At 43.0% G+C, this 18,893-nt stretch overlaps 1 protein-coding gene across 2 annotated transcripts in view; it reads right to left on the bottom strand.

Annotated features, from left to right (window-relative positions):
- rnf24 (ring finger protein 24) overlaps nt 1-17,948 on the bottom strand; it is a 33,079-nt gene extending 15,131 nt beyond the window's left edge. The window contains exons 1-2 of one of the 2 annotated variants that reach the window (XM_061244825.1): nt 17,516-17,948; nt 3,910-4,059 (exon numbers count right to left, since the gene is read on the bottom strand). In XM_061244825.1, coding sequence (XP_061100809.1) covers nt 3,910-4,052 — 143 coding nt within the window. In that variant the 5' untranslated portion in view covers nt 4,053-4,059; nt 17,516-17,948. Of the gene's footprint in view, nt 1-3,909; nt 4,060-14,149; nt 14,183-17,515 lie in introns of those variants that run through there. The other variant, XM_061244826.1, reaches the window with a different exon arrangement.
- Nucleotides 17,949-18,893: the final 945 nt, after the last annotated feature.

Below are 18,893 nucleotides of genomic sequence, written 5' to 3'. Positions count from 1 at the left end.
AAAAGCCTATCTTAATTTCAGAAGTTAACAGCAGCACATAAAAGAGAGACGAGGCTCACATAACAAGGTTGTCCCATTTGGTGAGGAATTTGTTGAAGAATTAGGTTCTGCGTTCCATGTAATATTGCCAAGAAGACTAAAGCTTACTCCTCACATGGAGAGACTACTGGATGACTAAAATGACCCAGGTAAAATGAAGCCTGCATGTGGCAGAAGAACAAGACTTTGGGAATGAAGAAACTGCATTGGCTGTGACTTAGTGAGGCAGAACTGGCTGGTTAACAATGCATTAGTTGGCCAATGTAGCAGGAGAGAGACTGCATCTTTAAAAGCTTCTCAGAGTTCAGCTCAATATGATCTTTTGTACATCAGTGACTTGGTAATCTGACCACCTTTGTATAGTAAGACACTGCGCTTCTTTCACACAATTTGTGGGACTGGGCGGCAAACCCAAAACAGGTCGGATATTGAATAAATCTGAAATGGACTTACCAACTCCCCCGCTGGGTAGCTTGGGTTTGATTGACAGCAGCTGGTTCTCACTGTCTTTGGTAAGAGATGCTACAATTGCACGTTATTTCTATAGCGAGCCGGTGCCAGGGCTGGCAACACTAGGCAGAGCAGGGAACTGGAAAGGACTGTCTGTCCACAGGAAAAGGTAGTCTGGATCAAGGGAGGCTGCCAATGTGCCAACAGAACACTCAAAATTCCTTGCATCGCACGATAGTGCCCTGACTTTTAAAAGCACCTAGGGTTGTTGTCTTAAAAACCAAAAATCCCTTCATCAGCAATCTACCTCTGTTTGATTTTCAAAAGCCTATTGACCTCGCCCACAATTCAGTGAAATCCCTAAATACTGTACACACAGATGGTGTCTGGTTGAAGTTGCTTGTGTAATGTAACAAACCACTTGTTTGTTCTGAATAGAATTAGCCATTTTCCTCACATATCCACAATGAATGAACCCTTTTAATGTCATACAGAGCCGTTACTATCTATTAGACTGCTTTGGGCCTGTTTGCTTGGGAAAGTTTCACTTTCCAAATCTGCTAACCGTTTCCTTATAATTGGTTCTGTATCACTTCAAATTTACTTCAAACAACTTGCTATTTTATATGGAAGGAGAAGTGTTTATTTAAAAATAAATGTCAGTCACACACGCACATTATTTGGAATAAAAACGGGTTCAAATCATTTAAAAAAATGTTTTCATTATTGAACTTGCTTTGCAGCAAAGCTGGCTCATTATTGATCTGCTGACTAACATCAATCATTTTAACACGACTACTTTTAAATGACATATTATATTTACTTGAGAACAGCCCCAGGTGCCTCTAAAACAAGGAGAATGCAGTTTGTTGACAGATAGAGGGGGGAGTAGGACATGATGGTGGTTTGCCAGTGTTTAAGCTCTGCATGCTCTCTCACAGACGCTGACCAATAGCGTTACTGGTGGAAGCTCTTACATAAGAGTCATCACAAAGCCATTGTGCCAGTGCATTCCCCTTCTATGTGCTTTATCTGGACGTGAATGGCTACTACACACAGCTGCCCACACAGTCTTATCCTTAACAAGCGTTATGCTATAACAAGGTTGTGCAGTTGCTAACAGTCAGATTCTTGTTACAAGTAAAGCAATTTGACTGAGGGGGAAAAGGACTATTTCGAAACATAAAAATACAACCTGGTTTATTACTCATTTCCAGCTGTTTCTGTCAACTTATGTGTGGCAAAGATGCTTTTGAAAGGTGGATTTCTCAGATTATCAAGTCAGTAACGGTATTACCTTCTCCAAACTGTGCTGTGAAACCTTTTAACCCTCTGTGGAAAACCTTTGTTAATGTTCAACACACAGCAGCACCACAATAAAAAACAAACGGCAGTAGCGCAAAATAAAAGGCATAAAAATTGCCACATATGTAAAAAGCGTTAAGTTGCTGAGGATTCAATCAGATTTTCTATAATGATCTTTTTTTCTTTTTTTCCATGTATAAAATTTATTTTATTGAAATAGTGAGAATAGGAAAACATAATAAAATAACCGGTTGATGTGGTTAACCCAGAACCAAAGGCCTGTATGCATTGCATTAAAAATAAAACTCACTTCAGATGGCTAAGCCTTTTCATTAAGAAGCAGATAAACCTGGTACAATATAGGCCTACATCTGCAAACCTTCTACAATAATGTGGCAGATGGAATGGTTGCATTACCGCACAGCAAAGCTGAAATACCCAACTGCAAAACGAGCATTACTGTACTATCAGCTTAATGAACTACACAACAAATCAAGCAACCTTCAAAGCCAGTGAAGAGCACCATGGCGATACCTCATGATAGCATCTGTTAAAATGGCAATAGAAAGACACATACACACATTGCATAAGCTTTCAGTGGTCAGCAGAAGATATTTTAATGTGCTGCTACCTAATCGCAAGGAATGCTACACCGCCAGTGTGTGGCGGCGCCATACTCTGGTCGACTTTGCTGAACGTTATTTTTTATTCAAGTTCATATAAAACGTATAGTTTCCCAGACACAGATTAAGCCTTATCCGACGAAATTCTATTTTGAATGGAGATTCACCATACAAAACTGAATTTACAGTAGTCCGGGACGACTAAGCGAAATCTTTATCTGTGAAACCGGTCCATACTGTTTCTAGTAAAAACACAGCTGTCACATAGGATGGATGGATGGATGGTCGGGTTTGGGTCAGATTTGTCCAGCTAAAACCTTTCAGCACAAGCAATTGCTGTGAAGGGAAGATCCATCATTGTTTTGGCTGCACTTTAATTTGTGGGACTGCACGGGGGCGAGATTAATTGTTCATCCTGGAAAGCTCCCAGAATGCAGTTCATCCGATGAGTATTTCTAGGAAGGCTGGACTGCTTCCTTTCAAGACTGTGGACTGCACTCAAATTTACCAGACTGGCAGACTGTACTGAACAGTGCCAGACTGCACCAAACTAAGGCTTACTGCGCTAGACTGCACTAGACTCCACCAAACCACTAAAGTTCCCCAGTCAGTTTTACTACATACATTCTTTATAGAACAATCACTATGTGGTTAAAGCGCAGACCATCAGCTTTAATTTGAGGGTTTTATATCCATATTTGGTGATATACATTATACATAGTCCCCCCAATTTCAGGGGACCAACAATAATTGGACATATTAACACAAACTGAAATAACGTCATCATATAAAATATTTCCTTGCAAATCCATTGCAATAATCAAAATGATCCAATCCCTGCATCCTCAGCCACAGCTTTAATACGTCTCTGCCATGCCATGGAGGCAGGAATTTTTTACATTATACCACCTGGATAACCACACCATCTAAGCATATGGCATTGACTGGTGATCAGTCTACTGTGATCAGAAGCACCCAGACAAAAAGACATTTGGAATACGCACATATTATTTCAGCAGCAAAACCATGGAAACTCAACTTCCACATCTCTGGGAATAGCAACGTCTGCATCTACTTCAGCAGTCACTGTGCTGATCTTTGAACCCCAACAGTGGACAGGCAGTGTCCAATTTCCCTCCAAAGAAACACTGTTTTATAAACAGACTGAATTTTTACCAACAGTGGTCATTTAAGATGAGTGAAAGTGCATCTGCTCCTCAAACTGGCACACGGTCCTATTTAATGAAATGGCAACCATCCATCTGAAGTGAGTTTCTGAAGTCAATCATGGAGGAGTGCTTAGACTCACAAATGTTACATATTTACACTAACCGGCTAAGTATACATATTAAGAAGCGGGAGGCATTGGAAATAAAATAAAATGTAAAAAATATCAGAAAAGGCCATGTGGCATAAAAAACATGTAAAATAAATGCCTAACATGCGTCTTGGTTTGAAAGTGTACATTTCGGATTGACTTTGGAGGTCTTACCTAATGAGGTAGCAGCAGAAGAGCAGGCTCAAGATGAAGACGAATATGGCCGTTCCAAACACCACGATGTAGATATTGAGGGGCAGGTTCTGAAACCCTATATTCGGCATTCTGAAACTGTAGTGCTGGAAGTCTGAGCTCATGGATATGCTGTGGAAGGGAAGGAGAGAGCGAGGGACAGAGAAAGGGAGGGAAGGAGGGAGGGAGAAAAAGAGGGAGGGAAGGAGAGGGGGGCGTGAGAGATTAGCAGGAGTTAGCCAATTGATTAAAATAAGTACTGTTATTCTGTAAAATCTTTCCACTTGCCAGCTGTTTGACATACAGTACTGGGCAAAAGTGACAATAGATTTTAGTATGTTCATTATTTTGTTTTCTGCATTACTGTGTCACTACAAAAGAGCAAATTTGAGATTTACAAACAAAAAATTAAATGCCACAGTGAAGTCTTTGCATTTCGTTAAAATAAAGTAACATATTAAGTAATGAATCACTATTACTACTACTACACCGAGACTGCTGAATTCAAAATGATGTACCCATTCATTTTCAGCTCATCACAGGACAGAAACACCAAACCCGCATTCAGATTCCACACAGCAGCGCCGTTCACATTAAAGCCCTGCCTAGCCGGCCACTGAGAGCACTGCGTCCTGTGGCCTTCTCGTCTCATCCGCCCACGCTTATGCTAATGTTCACGCTAATGCTAAAGCTCATTTAGGAGGGTTTCCATAGTGACTACTGGACACAGAGCAGCCAGAGAACTGTGGCTGTGCGCCAGCCTCTCCCCTCTATTCACTCCCAGGCATCTCCGGCTGTCAGTTTCCGGGTGTCCGGTGACTCCCACAGCCCCGGCTGGACGTGCAGCCCCCTGCCTCCCACGCACCTCCGGGGAAGAACACGTGGCATGGGGCAAAGGTCAGGGGGGCGGTACTTGACAGGGGTTAGAGCTCGGCTAGCTGTCCGCCACATTGGCAGGGGCAAGTCTCGGGTCATCTTGTTGTGCTGCCAATAACCTTTGCCCTCCAGGCCTGCAGCTCCACCCCTTCAGCCAGCATCCAATGGGCAGTGCCAACCAGTTTTAAAGACTCAGGTTACAAAAGTTTAGGATGTCCAAACTTTAAATAGCTTTCCCCACCGAGAAACTCTAATTTCATACATTCTTCCGAAGAATATATTTTCTTAGAATTTGCAGACCAAAGCCCATGACCTCAGACTGAATCAGAGTGAATCATTGAATTCATGAGAGAGAGAGAGAGAGAGAGAGAGAGAGAGAGAGAGAGAGGGAGAGGGAGAGGGAGAGGGAGAGAGAGAGCTGAATCCGTTTTCTGCACACAATCAAATTACTGGTGGGGTCTTCTAGTGAGCTATGCTGACTTTGCAGGGAAATCAATAGTGAAAGCCATCCTTATCGTGCAGTCACCTCAAGACTTACTTTTCCACAATCTGCTTTCCTAATTGGAAATTACTTGACTTTTTATTGACAATTTAAAGGAAGGTTTCAATTACGTTAAACCAAAGAAACATGGTAAAACAAAACATACCCAAATCAACTTACAGGAGCCACTACATTGCGGTTCCAAACAGTGTTTGCAAGTCACTGCATTTTGCAGTTCCTGATTCTCCTACATGTATAGGTGCCCTTTAAATGAAATTGAATTTGCATTGCAGGGAAATAGCCTTTCCATCGAGCTTGGGAAAGGTTCAGGTCTGTGGTCAGCTCAAACGGCAAAGCTGCAAGGCTGGCAGCATAATTAAGCAGTGCTTTCTGTGCACACAGAACACACAGGAGAGGTGTGTGGGACAAAAATATTTTCTTTATTTTAAAGGAACCACATGTCAAAAACAGATGAGTGCCTCTTAGCAGGGCAGGACAGTTTTCAACAGTGCCCTTTTAAAGGCACACCAGCTCAAAATAAAAACCCAGACCAGAGATGTTAATCAAACTGAATCTAACACCAAACTTTCAACATGTGAACAGAAGATCCAAAAACAGAACTGTCATTAGACTTGATGGACAGGATGTGGGTCTTTTGTTCACTCCACAAATAAAGTCAAGAAAAAGCGTATTTCCATGAGAAATTGCAGAAATGTACAGTGCTGAAAGTAAGGTGTGATATAAAAAGTGAAATGGCTTTTTGTAAAAAGAATTCCAAGTTGCAGTGAACAGACCCTGGTCTATAATCTGTAAAATGATATCACAAGCTAATGCACACTGCAGTATCCCATCATGCCTTTCTCTGCTCCAATTCATGTAGGTGTGATACACCAGGACTATGTTCCGTAACATCAGTGCATTGTAATGCCTTGGGATGTCATTAACTTTCTCTCGGTGTCGCACTTTTATAGTTCCCAGTATCACGCTTCTGTGCAGTAGAGATTACTCAGCACTTTTGAAAAGGCACAAACTGCCAGCCAGCTTTGAGGTCTCAGCAATAAACTTAACTGGTTCACTCCAGTCCGGATAAAATGAGGGCAGAGCTGCTACTTATTGAAATAGCATATCCTAAATGGCACAAAAACCAGGTGGCGAGTGACAGAAACACGGGCTTACTTTTCCATAATCAGAGAAGTGCTTTGATTAACTCCATTAACCAAACACAATGTAAACTGCTGCTTAATGTATGTAAATACCATTTAAATCCAATGACCCTTTGGATTGCGGTTTTGAAATTGAATGTTTTAAATCAAATTACGCAATGGATACTGCAATGGAGAGGAGAGATCGGGTTGGGGGTGAAAAGGGGTTTGGTGCTATCTGGGTACGGCCTGTCGTTGTGTTTTGCAGCAGCAGTGCCCTCTCGAGTCGCCCCATGCTCTGTATCAGGATTCGCTGAGCAGGAGCAGCTGTGAAACACCAGGTCGTCACAGTAACTGTATCCCGCGACGGTAAACAACCACGAGGGGAAGGGTCTCCACCAAGCAGAGCCAAACCCGCCCTCCCCCTCCGCTTTCAGCGCTCTGAGAAAAACCCACAGGGCGCCTTTGATGGGGTAGATCCGCGGGGGGAGGGGAGAAAACAAATGGACGGACAGGTCGAGCTTTTCTCGCTCTCCAATGGCAGGAGGGCAGTCCATTCAGCGCCGTGGCAGGACGCGATTCAGCAGGAGCGAGGGGCTTTCGGGTTCTGGCTGCGGTTTCCTGCTCTTTGGTCTGGAAGGTTCTTAGGGAAGGCTACCTCTCGCTGGGATATTGTGCACCGGACACTGCTAAGTTTACAGCTGCGCGATGAAAAGCCTTCCATCGTGGCGCCACGGGCGTTTGCGTGCGCTGGCAGCTCACCCACAGGCTGGTGGACATCTTTCAGGGCTTTGTGAATGAAAAACGCACTGTTTGACAGGATGAAAGTGACGCCGAGAGCCCGGAGGATGTCTGCTTTTCCTTGGCTTAAACGGGCTGAATGGCCTGTTCCTGACATCAAACATTCTCAGGCACCCTTCTATTCGGCGCATCCATTCATTTGATGGCTGAATGAAGAGCGTTCGCTTCTTTAGCACCCGCTGAAAGGACACAGACTCTGGAGAAACCAAAAACCCACAAAACTGAAGAAACCGGCCACAATAAGCCTGACAGGGTTGAAAGGTCTCAGACGGGCTGACGTCGTCGCTGGCGTCAGGCAGCCCGTCTGCTCTTCAGGAGTGACAGCTCCCCTCCACGGGGTCGATGGCCTCAGTAATCACAGAGGACACCAGTGTAGTGGTGCCAGACCAGTTCCACAAGGTAGTGTCCTCAACAGTATCCTGTAACACAGTGGGCCCCAAACCTGTTCCTGGAGATCTTCCATCCTGTAGGTTTACACTGCCACCCTTACAAAAGCACACCTCATTCAACAAATAGGGATCTCGCTCAGCTGCAGAGTAGAATCAGATGTGAGATTAGAATTGAAATGAAAGCCTACAGGATGGTAGATTTCCAGGAAAAGGGTTAGGAACCACTGCTTTAACACAACAAACATTGGTCTTGCTTGACTAGACTTGAGGCCTCAACACTGTGTAAAACTGACATTATTAGGTGTTGGAAGTCCTTGCCTGTATTTCATGAGGGATCATGCATCATGTGACCTGCTCTATGAAAATCAATCATATTGACCCCAAAATAACCAGTTAAGGGTTAGGTGAGGCTGGGAGACTAACAAAACTCTGGGGCTATAACTTATCATCTTATGTATAAACCCTTTAAAATTATATTTTAAACATTTACTCCTGACAGTAAGACATACAGACCATGAAAGCAAATACATTAACCTGTAGCCACAAACGCTGCTGATGTGGTTGTTTGTGACTGGTGAACAGGGACCAGCTGGCTAGCTTCCAAACAACTCCAGTGTTACTTTCACTTTGACATCTTGTATTTAAAAGATCAAAAACAATATTTTTACTGTGAATTTGCCATTAAGACATGCAGATCATGAAAGGCAAGATATTCTTCAAAATTAAGGTGAAAGCCTAAAACAGCCAGAAAATGAAGAATTTTGATCTTCAAGGTTGATGAAAGACAGAGAGTTCCATTCATTGGTTACATACATCAAGAGAAAGCACAGAATCTCAAGGTTAAGGACAAACAACAATGACGCCATTAAGAGCAGTCACTTGCAGATTGAATTTTCCTAAAAATCACAGCTCTCCCATTAAGGCCTAATAATGAATGTAAACCAACAGAGTAGGAAGTACTGGAGAAATCAGTCTGGAATTTGTGCCCAAGACCCCAGCTAAACCTACCAATGAAAAGCCCAATCACAGATCCCCCCCAGCCTCAGCGCTGAGAATGACCATCCACACAGACGCCATTGTGCTAACGGCTGTGGCCGTGTCCTCTGCAATGCTGCAGTGTTCGAGCTGAAGTAAACGGGCAAGGAAGTCCACCATGGGAAGAAGCATGGGAAGTCAAGGCCTCTTCATGCTCTGGTCTGGCATGTTTCCATTGGCGTGGAGCAGAGGGCAGGAAAAAGATAAAAGACTGGCACCAACAGGCCTGAGCTTGATCTAATGGCACTATGGCTAAGACCCGGCAGCACAAAGTATGCAGAGGAACAGGCCCTGCGGGAGGCAGACAGCATTTTGGAACTTGCAGATGGGGACCATTATCAATTTCAGCTTACCCACCAGAGGACACGGACAATGTAGAATAAGAAGAAGAGTAAGTAGAATAATTTGCAAGCTGGCAGAGGATTCACTGAGAATTTGAGCCGGCAGTTTCAGTTTCAGTTTATTTCAGAGCTGATGTTGTGAGTGATGTTCCTCAGACACTGGCTGATCGGGGGGGTGGGGGTGGGGGATTTCTGGAGCAGCTGGAACTGAGGAAATCTGTCTGTAGTGTCCTCCGCACAAGCAGGGTGGCCTTGGTGTTTATACAGCCAGCTCTGATGAAGCAGTGGGGCAGAACCGTGCATACACACATGCACACTCGAGCACAGCAGACACAGAAGGGTGGCCACTCCAAGGCTTGTGCAAACAGCGTCGGAGGGGAAGCGGATGTCCCCTCCACAAAATTAATCTCAAACGCTTGTTTTCTCTTCATGCCGTCTGGCTCATTCAAACCCGCACGCTCAATTAGCACTTTGAATACAGCTTCCACACATGCATGCACACACACGCACACACCATTTCAATAACAAAACAAGCCAAGAACTTTGTGTGACATGATCCCAGCCAAGGACAGTGACATAACACAACATTGCACACAGTGCAAAAACACCATCAGTGGCATAAAGCCTGAAGGCATAGGTTCTTTCCAGCGCATATCTCTTGGGTTTTATCATTTGCCATTCGTTCCTGGAAATTTAACAGTCAAATGAAAGGCTCAGCAGCACTGTTGTTGTACGGAATTGCAAGAAGGTCTACCTTTACTAGTTGATAAATGTGGGGTTCATTTCTTTTCTGTAGTGTTAGCCTGTGGGACTGCGGTCATTTCCTTACACTGTAGCCACAGCGTGCAGTCTCCCGTGTGAGGGCCGACCGATAACTCGCTGCACAGGAAATGGCTTCCAGCCACGCGATACAGGAGCTGAACGCTCCTCGAGAGCAGACCGTTAAACGCGGAAACAATCGCCGCAGTCGCTCGACCTGTCACCTAGTGGTGCTCCTGTGAAGAAAGCCAGCAAATTCTGTGAGGTACCAAAACGGGGAAGAGGAACTAGAAGGAAACAAAAGCTGCGAAACGTGCTTTGTTTCTCGGGGTTTACTCTGGCCCGGGTGTGTGGAGGAGGACAAGTGTGGTGTTCTGTGGGCAGGGGGGTGGAGGTTAAGGACAAATCCACATCATTTCCACAGAAAACCGAACCTCAGACAACAGAGGTGGTTCGTCTCCGTGCTCTCCAGTACTTCTGTGTCAGGGGCTAAACCAGAGCTGCCCAACCATGTTCTTGGATATCCACCGTCCTGTAGGTTTCATTCCAATTGTACTTTTGCCACACCTGATTCTACCAATTAGCAGCTCAACAAGATCTATTGGTGTGCTTTGTTAGGATTGGAGTGAAAACCTACAGGACGGTAGATGTCCAGGAACAGGGTTGGCCTGCAGCCCTGGATTATGTCAACATGCGGCATGAAATTTAGCCATCTCCATCTTGCTCCTTGTTTGCACCGAGGAGGTCAACAACGGCCGCTGGTCCGTCATCTCCGGCAAGGGACTCGTTGCTTGGGTCCAGTTGGCCAGGTGGCCTACTAGGCAAGCCATTCTCTTACCTAATAGATGGCCACTGGTCAATGTGAGAAACTTCATGTAAACACAGGATTGAACACAAATAAGACTTAACTAATGTGCTGGAGGGGGTATTCAAATGCACCTGTCTCCATTTCAAAAACACATGTATCTATTTGCACAGCCCATAGACGGTTACACCCACACAGCAGAAAAAACTGTAACAGTCTGGCAGAGGAAGGGGGCTCTGCATCATTCCAGTAATCTTCCATCGCATGGTGGTAGGGCTCCAGTGACCATTACTGCAGCCACTCACATGGGCCCACACGGGCCTGGGAGAGGGTCCTGATCTGCGCCCTCCCTCTGCCCCTTTAAAACGACATCACGTTCGTCCCCACGTGCAAATGTGATTCTGGCGCCTGCACCAGGCAAGCAATCCTCCTGAGCAATCTTCTTTGGCTTTGACCTTGTCACTCTCTGCATGATTTGTCTACATAAATTATTGTTAAATCACAGCTGATGGTGAATCACACAAAGAGCCCAACAACAAACACCCCCCGCATTCAATTGCAACAGCCATATTAGGAAATGTTGACTCAAACATGCATCATAACGACTACAAATCCTAAGACTGGACTTTTCATCGGGACTTCCGTAATAAAACCCAGAAACCTGTTGGGGTTTCCATGGAAAGCAACTTAGGAAACAAAAGCTCACCACTGATCACTGCAAGGGGAGAACTAACTCAACTGATCTGTGTCTCACCGTTTATAAAACACTTTGACACCACATTAAAAAATGTCTTTATTGTTTAGGTTAGGTCTACTATACCTGTAAGTGCACATGATTATCATAGAGAAATATGAGAAGTATGAGAAATAAACCTTAAACAGTAAAAACAGTCAAAACTCCCCTTGTAATTTGAGTCAAAAACAACAGAATGCCCCGCCCCTCCCCCTTTCCTACATTCACTGCTCGCACACGTCAAATCAGCGCAGTCGGACATGGTGCTAAAAATATGAAAGGGATTTTAATTGTTGAGCGAGAGTTCAAACATGCCCCTTTGTGCTACATCTTTCTGCCCTCCTTCTCGAATCGCTGACGGTTGCGGTCTTTTGCACCGCCAGCCAAAGCCAATTTACAGAGACTTGCGGCAAACCCCCGCGCGCACAAACCAGAACAAAGGCCAAGTTCTAGAGTGGAAATTTCCACTGGCGGAGCAGCCAGCGCTGCGAGCAGCACACTCCACATGCCAAAGCGCAAGGCCATGCTGCAGTGTGCATTACAGCCAGCCTGCTTCAGGGCCAGCCTCTTACAACAGAACAGACCTGTCAGCTACTTATTAAGAGCATATTCACACAAGTATCAAATTATCACACATTACAAACTGGGCAATTTCTCTGGACAAGCAAGTCACAGAACAGCAGAAACCTCAAGCTATTTGGTGAACTGGTGTTGCCAGGAAATTACGATTCAATAATCATAGGGAAGTGCGTTTCAATGAGCCGAGGATATATGATACATACATGTGTCGCCTATGCCTTTGAAAATCTTGTGTTCTCCTGAACTGCCAGAAACATGTTGCCTGTTGTACAGTAACTAATTACTGCACAACATTCATCTACATTAATCAACATTAATCTAATTAATGTGCTTATACTGACTTTTATTGTTTTGGCTGTGGTCCAGCCTATTGGAGCATGCTTGTACAACCAATAAGGAGTTTTAAAAAGAGATTTTAAATAAAAACCCAATGGCATCAGGAGATACAATTGGGCCACATTTAGGCACCAACAGTAGTTTCAATATGCAACCAACAAAAACATTGAAAGCAATACATATTGAAAGCTGGTCAAAGGGCACGAAGAGTCTGAGTGTAAGGTGGAAAACAATTAAGATTTTCAAGGCGAATGCTGGACATTATAGAGGTGAGCGAAAGCCACCTGGAAACATATTTATCTCAGTGGGAGAGCAACAGGATTAACATCCCTCTAATCCAGGGCAATAGTGTTGCTCCTGCAGCTAATTAATCCACTTTTCTGGCCTAATCTGGAGCTGTAGGATCAGACAGAGGCCGATGGTAAGAGCGTGCATGATCGGTTGCAGCAAGAGAGGGGTCTTGTGTGCGGTCTGCCCGCATTCACCGCCCTATGGCAAACAGTGGAACGTCACAGATCATTCCAGGGCACTCACCAGTGCCCTTTGACCTTTCCTAGCACCCTTCTAGCACCCCTCTAGCCCCCCCCCGAACTACCATCACCCTCAGCGTTAAAATTCTCCACTGGCCTCCTCCTCCTCCACTGATCCAAGAAACACAAGCTGGTACAAACAAGCAGGCGACTGACATGGGCAGCTGTCACCCAGTCCGTCCCCTCCCCAACATACATATTCAGGAAGGTTCACTATTTAACCTCTTAACTGCCCTAAATACAGCCCTATTTTTACACAGCCCTACTTTTACATTCATTGTGCCACTTAACTCCATTATGGGGGCACACAGTAGCACAGTTTACAGTATTAACAAGCAGACACCAGTGAGGACTGCCTCCATTGACTCCAATGGGACAGAAACTAAAGATGTATTCACTTAAGATGATATAACAAAACACTTCAACTGTGCACCTTAGGTTTGCCATCCAGACGTCCTGGATGAAATAATATGGTTTTATTAGCAACTGAATCGAGTGCTGAAAGCATGTGTGTCATAATTTCCCCTGATTAAAATAATAAAATAAAAACAAATGAAGCTATTGCTCCTGGTATGGGCACACTCAGATGACAGAGTGCTTGGACATAAGCTCTCTAACCTGAATCCAATGAACCCCATATGTGCAATAGGAATGGGCGGCAAGACCTCAGCCTATGGCGAATATTAATGACAGAAAAAGCAACGACTAATTAAAAACAGATGGAGTTAACACCGACACCAATCAGTTTGCTGCCTTTGAGTAAATGTCTGCAATGATTTAATTGTACTGTTATAACTGCATACATAAACAATAGTATTTATTATTAAATATGTTAATTATTGAATTCAAGGAAAACACCAACACTTCGGGTAATGTATAAGACTGCTTCAAAGTTGCAGTAAGGTGTATTTCTTAGGTAGGCTACGGACTCCGACAGGGTTCAAGTCTTTATGCTAAGCTAACACGTTATGCTAACATGGAAATTGAGGCAGTGAATGCACAAAAATGAAAATGAAATCGAACATCTCGTCTAAGTCTGGGTAAGTCGGAAAAAAGGCATGTTTCCAAAAATTCACCAGATCTAGATTTTACCATAGGAAATACCAAGACTGGTGCCAAATGACCTCAAGGACCTGGCTGGCTCATACTTTGCAAGCAGGTCAGAAATATACTGTAGGGCCAGGCCATTCAGTGCTTTATAAACAAGGAGGAAAATCTTAAAACTGTTTGCCAACTGTTTAACACTATGACTGTTAACTCGACAAACAACTTTGCAAACAACCTTATCTGAGACAACCTGCAGGGCATTAGTAGATACTGTTCAACATACAAAAATACTATTTTCATCTATGTATAGGCAATCCATTATGTAAACACATCAAAGAGCATTAGAACAAGTCATAAAGCAACTTTACCTTGCAGATTATAAACGCTGTACACCTTCCAGAGGTAGCCTGGGCCTACATCTGCAAACAGTCACACAAAGCCAAGTCCACCCATCTTGGCAGCATCGTGGTGGTAGAAATGATTCATATCGCAAGAATGCAGGCTGAAGCAACAATGAGGGGCCGAGTCGACTACATCCTGCAGGAACTTTAGGTGTTGAAACACCTCTGATTGAATTCACAGTAAAACTGCTGGCCTTTTTTAGCCTCCTTGGGGGTTTTTTATAGCATCTAGCCTTGCAGCTCAACATCCATCACATTGAGCTTTTGACACTGCAAGAATAAGAGTCATGCTTTTAGTCGGTGATCTAAGAGTGATTGTGTGTGTGAGCCACTGATTGGGAGGCATTTAGGGGTGCAATGAATAATCGATGTAGTCGACTACAATCGATGACCAAATTAGTTACCAACAAATGTAATTGTTGATTAGTTGGTGACATCATTGCATGTGTTTTTTGTACTGACTGGCTCTGATTCATTTCAATAATCAATAGATTTAATATAGATAACAATAGATATCAAAATAGTTGTTAATTGCAGCCCTAGAGGCATTACCTGTTGTTTGCATGGCCTGTTGTGATTGCAGTGCATGTGCCAAATTAGGTGTGAAAAACAAAGAAACAGCCAAATGATATATAAACACATTCATATAAGCAAGCACATATGGACATGTGTATGCTCTCCCTCTCCTTCTCAAACACACACACATCCATGTGCACACATTCAGATTCATGTAGTTCATGCATAAACAAAACTTGCCAACTAGTCTAGCTCGTTGCCTCCCCTTAGTAGTAAAGAAGATATTTTATATTCCATCCATTGCCCTGACTTAAGCCCCCTATAAGCAGATGGAACTGTGATATGTGATACTTCACCAGACCACAAAGTAACAAAACAAATACGCAAGAACAAGAAGCCAACTACAACATTCCATTCCTATCAGAATTGACACCGGAGGGGAAATACAGGACGTGTCACAAGGCAGTGCAGTCACTGTCACAACTGGCCAATGACAAAGTGCCACTGTGGCCAAACTCTCAGTCAAACCACTAACTCTGGCCACATCCTGTTGAGCAACGTGGATGTGTGTCAATTGTTGTTTGCAGTTGTCAAGACTCAATACCAAAACTGGCCTGCACTTTTACTTTCCTAACTTACCACTACTAAGACCGCATCAGCATACCAGCAGTTTTTTTGTTGTTGTTGTTGTTTTTTTTCCACCAACTGCTTGTGGTGACATCTCTAGACAATGAGAACTCTGAACAGCACACACTGACTGACATATTCTGCAGGAGGATTAGCCCATACCCAAATCATACTTAGCCTGCAATGTCTCTCCTAATTTACACCATTTTACCAGACTCTACTTAACTCCTGAAACAATGTATTATTATGTTATGGGACTACATCTTACATAATAGGAGCTCAGAATTTTTTTTTAATAAAATGCGAATTCACTTATTGATGCAGCTGGAATTCAGGGCTTTCGTTTGAGATGGAAATTTACCAGGAGGACTGATCATCTTGCGTGTTACCTCACACCATGAATCAACTGAAGCAAGCTGAACATTGTCTCCCCGTTTGCCAACATCTTCAAACATTAATCATTGCTTATGGCAGAATTCAGATGGAAACCTACAAGTTTTCCATATGTTCAGAGGTACAATATATTACTGTGAGGAAGGTCAGTGTAATACACGTTTCACCATGTTTTGATTTAAAGTGCTACCAAAGGCACTTTTCACTCTTGTCCTCAATCATCTCTGACAACAAGCCATTTACACCTGACTGCTTAAACAGCATATGAGCCAATTTACACAAATGTTATGCAACCTACTGGTGTAGGTTGTGTTTTAAGCTTTCACTGTGATGTGATTATCCCTGGAAATCATCTCGGCCCCAAGCAGATAATCATGAACACTGTTTTTGTACAAACCAATGAATTACATAATTTGGATTATCCCAACTACTTGATTTGAATCCATTGTATTGCTAACAGGGCAAGAACCAGTAAGCCGTTAAGAAATGTTGACCAGGGCTGGGGTCAAGGTCGGCAGCTCAAATTCCATTTAGAAGTCTTGGCTACATTTTCACACTCCTGTTCAATAAGAGGAATCCAGAGGTCCTGTATCCATCATACAGGAGGTCACTGCGGCGCCGGATTCGGCACCAGACAGAAATAAACGGCAAATATCTTTGAATCACAGATTCGTGTCATTCAGAGCTAGCCAATATGATAGAGTTCTTTGTTGTCTGCTGCAACTTACTACATGTCAATAACCGCTTATGTTTAGGCTGTAGGAATATTGGCAGGCTAAAACACGTTTAAGTTCCCAGGGAGCGATTCTTCTGAGAATGTATGACCCTCCAAAGAAAGAGGGAAATCTACTGCTGATTTCACGCCCTGCATAATACAACGTTACTAGACAACAAATGCTTAACATTATAGAGAAAGACACATGAAGTGAAGAAATTGCAGCAACCACTTGCTACAGCTAATTAACGTTAATATAAATTAGTCTGAATTGGATATTATCTGGTGTAGCCCATATCTGCCAACATACCCCAAAGTTTTCAAGCGACCTACGTTACCTCTGGGCATATTGATTTTACAAGTAGTTCATGTTCACCTACGCTGAACACCGTGCCGTTGTGGTGTAAAAGGTCACAGCCAAATACCAGCGATTAATAATAGGGGATAGACTAGTTGAAATCCAATTGCCATTAACGTTAGCCAGCTAACACAACTAAATAGCTCACTAGCTACCTAATTTGACATCGGGACATCACTAACTTACCTAGCTAGTGTATGTGACGCCAGCTACCGTTACCGTAGGTATAAATATTGTATTAAATTGAGAAGGAACTGTCACGGTGCAACATCTACTCTAGGTATGCAACTATACAGCCAATTACGATTATCGTGCGGTTTGATGATAATTAGCACTCGCAAACGTTAGTTGCAGTGCTTGCTTGGTTAAAATTCGCTAACATTAAGTTAGCTAGCGCGAGCGTGAATAGCCTATAGCTAAACCCTGTGGACGGACAAACGCGCGGGCAAGCTGTTATCTAAGGTGAGGCTAGTTAAAATATAGCTAGCTAGCTATATTAGCTCGCCACAAATATACATACAGTCCAAGTATTAACTGTTTAATCATACACAACGAATCACACTCAATTAGCCAACCAACTAATACGATTAAATATTAAATGTAGCTAACGTTGACCAGCTAACAGACACTGTGACAGAATGCCAAATACCGAAAAATCTAGCTAGGCTGCAACGTCGTTATTCAATAAAGGTTGCTCAGCGATAGCTAACATAATCAAACTTACCACTGTGTATCTTGGCTTCCACGTTATTTCTCCGAATACCGTCAAGGTTATGCGTCTGCCGTGTTTGTGCAGCAATGTTTAATTAAAATAATAAAACAGAATAAGAACGTCAGAACGCTACCTACAGTCCATACAGAGAGCACTGCGTGAGTATCTCGGTCGCGCCGGCAAACTTAGATTAAATCCTGAACTGAAAGAAGGGTTGGTTGTTCTGAATCAAATTACGTGAACATCTCTAGCTAGTCTCGCTAGCTAGCAAAATTTTGGACATAATTACGGAGTAAAATAATCGAGGGCGATCAACATCAGTTTCCCATCTGGGGGTTTCGGTCTGTATCAAAGGGTGGGTGGTCGAATTATTTGCTAAATAACGGCAGGCTTCAGTTTTGAGTCGATGCCTTCCCCTATCCGTTTCGACACAGACAGAGAGGCACAGTCCGGTGTACTGGGAGTGATGGGGATGGGCGGGAGCGATATGAGGGAGGGAGGGGTGCAGAGCTACGTTTATGCTTGGAATGAACGGGTACTGAGGAATACGATTAATGTAGCCCAACACACTTCCTCAGAATGTATTGCATGTGCTTTTTATTTATGTATTTATTTATTTATTTATTTAGGACGGCGCAGTCTGTAGTACTTAAAACCTATTATTATTATTATTATTATTATTATTATTATTATTATTATTATTATTATTATTATTATTATGCTAGTAATAGCAGTAGTAGTAGTGGTGGTGGTGGCAGTGTTGTTTGGAATAGAGCCCGACCAGTATGGGGTTTTGGAGAACTGTGATACTCATTTTAGAGGGCATTATTATGGTGGCAAATATACTGAAGTTAGCTGTTTGGCTGGTTGAAATGTAAATAGACTTTTCCGTGTGGATTGTGCACTGATTTTGCAGTGATATGATGACGCAAAGGTACTCAGAAGGCTGCTTTCTTAACCCTGTGCTGGTTCCAGCCCAGAGTCGCTTGTTGTCTGGGAAATGTTTTTTTTTTTTTTCAATAATATTTTCTTATTATCATTATGATTGAAGATAACATTGTAACATTGTACTGCCAGTCAATTAATGACACAATATAAAATACTTCCCTGCTTTTGAACGTGCCAAGGAGCTTCTCTTGTCCTCATCAATGTTCCCTCGTGCTAAAATGCTTTCACAAAACTGGCATTTTGTATCTGTTCCTATAAATATATGATAAATCAAATGACGATTAATGAGAGCAACAATAATAATAATTATTATTATAATATATGATATATATATATATATATATATATATATATATATATATATATCATGTTTTTTTTAATCAAATCACAGGGGCAAATTTGGAACTTGGGCAGCAGGGGCGGGGACTCGGGTACCCGGAGA

This window comes from Conger conger, chromosome 6 (assembly GCF_963514075.1).
Source record: "Conger conger chromosome 6, fConCon1.1, whole genome shotgun sequence".
Classification (NCBI taxonomy): domain Eukaryota; kingdom Metazoa; phylum Chordata; class Actinopteri; order Anguilliformes; family Congridae; genus Conger; species Conger conger.
Note: the sequence above shows the minus strand (reverse complement) of the source record. Positions and strands in the feature narration are given on the sequence as shown.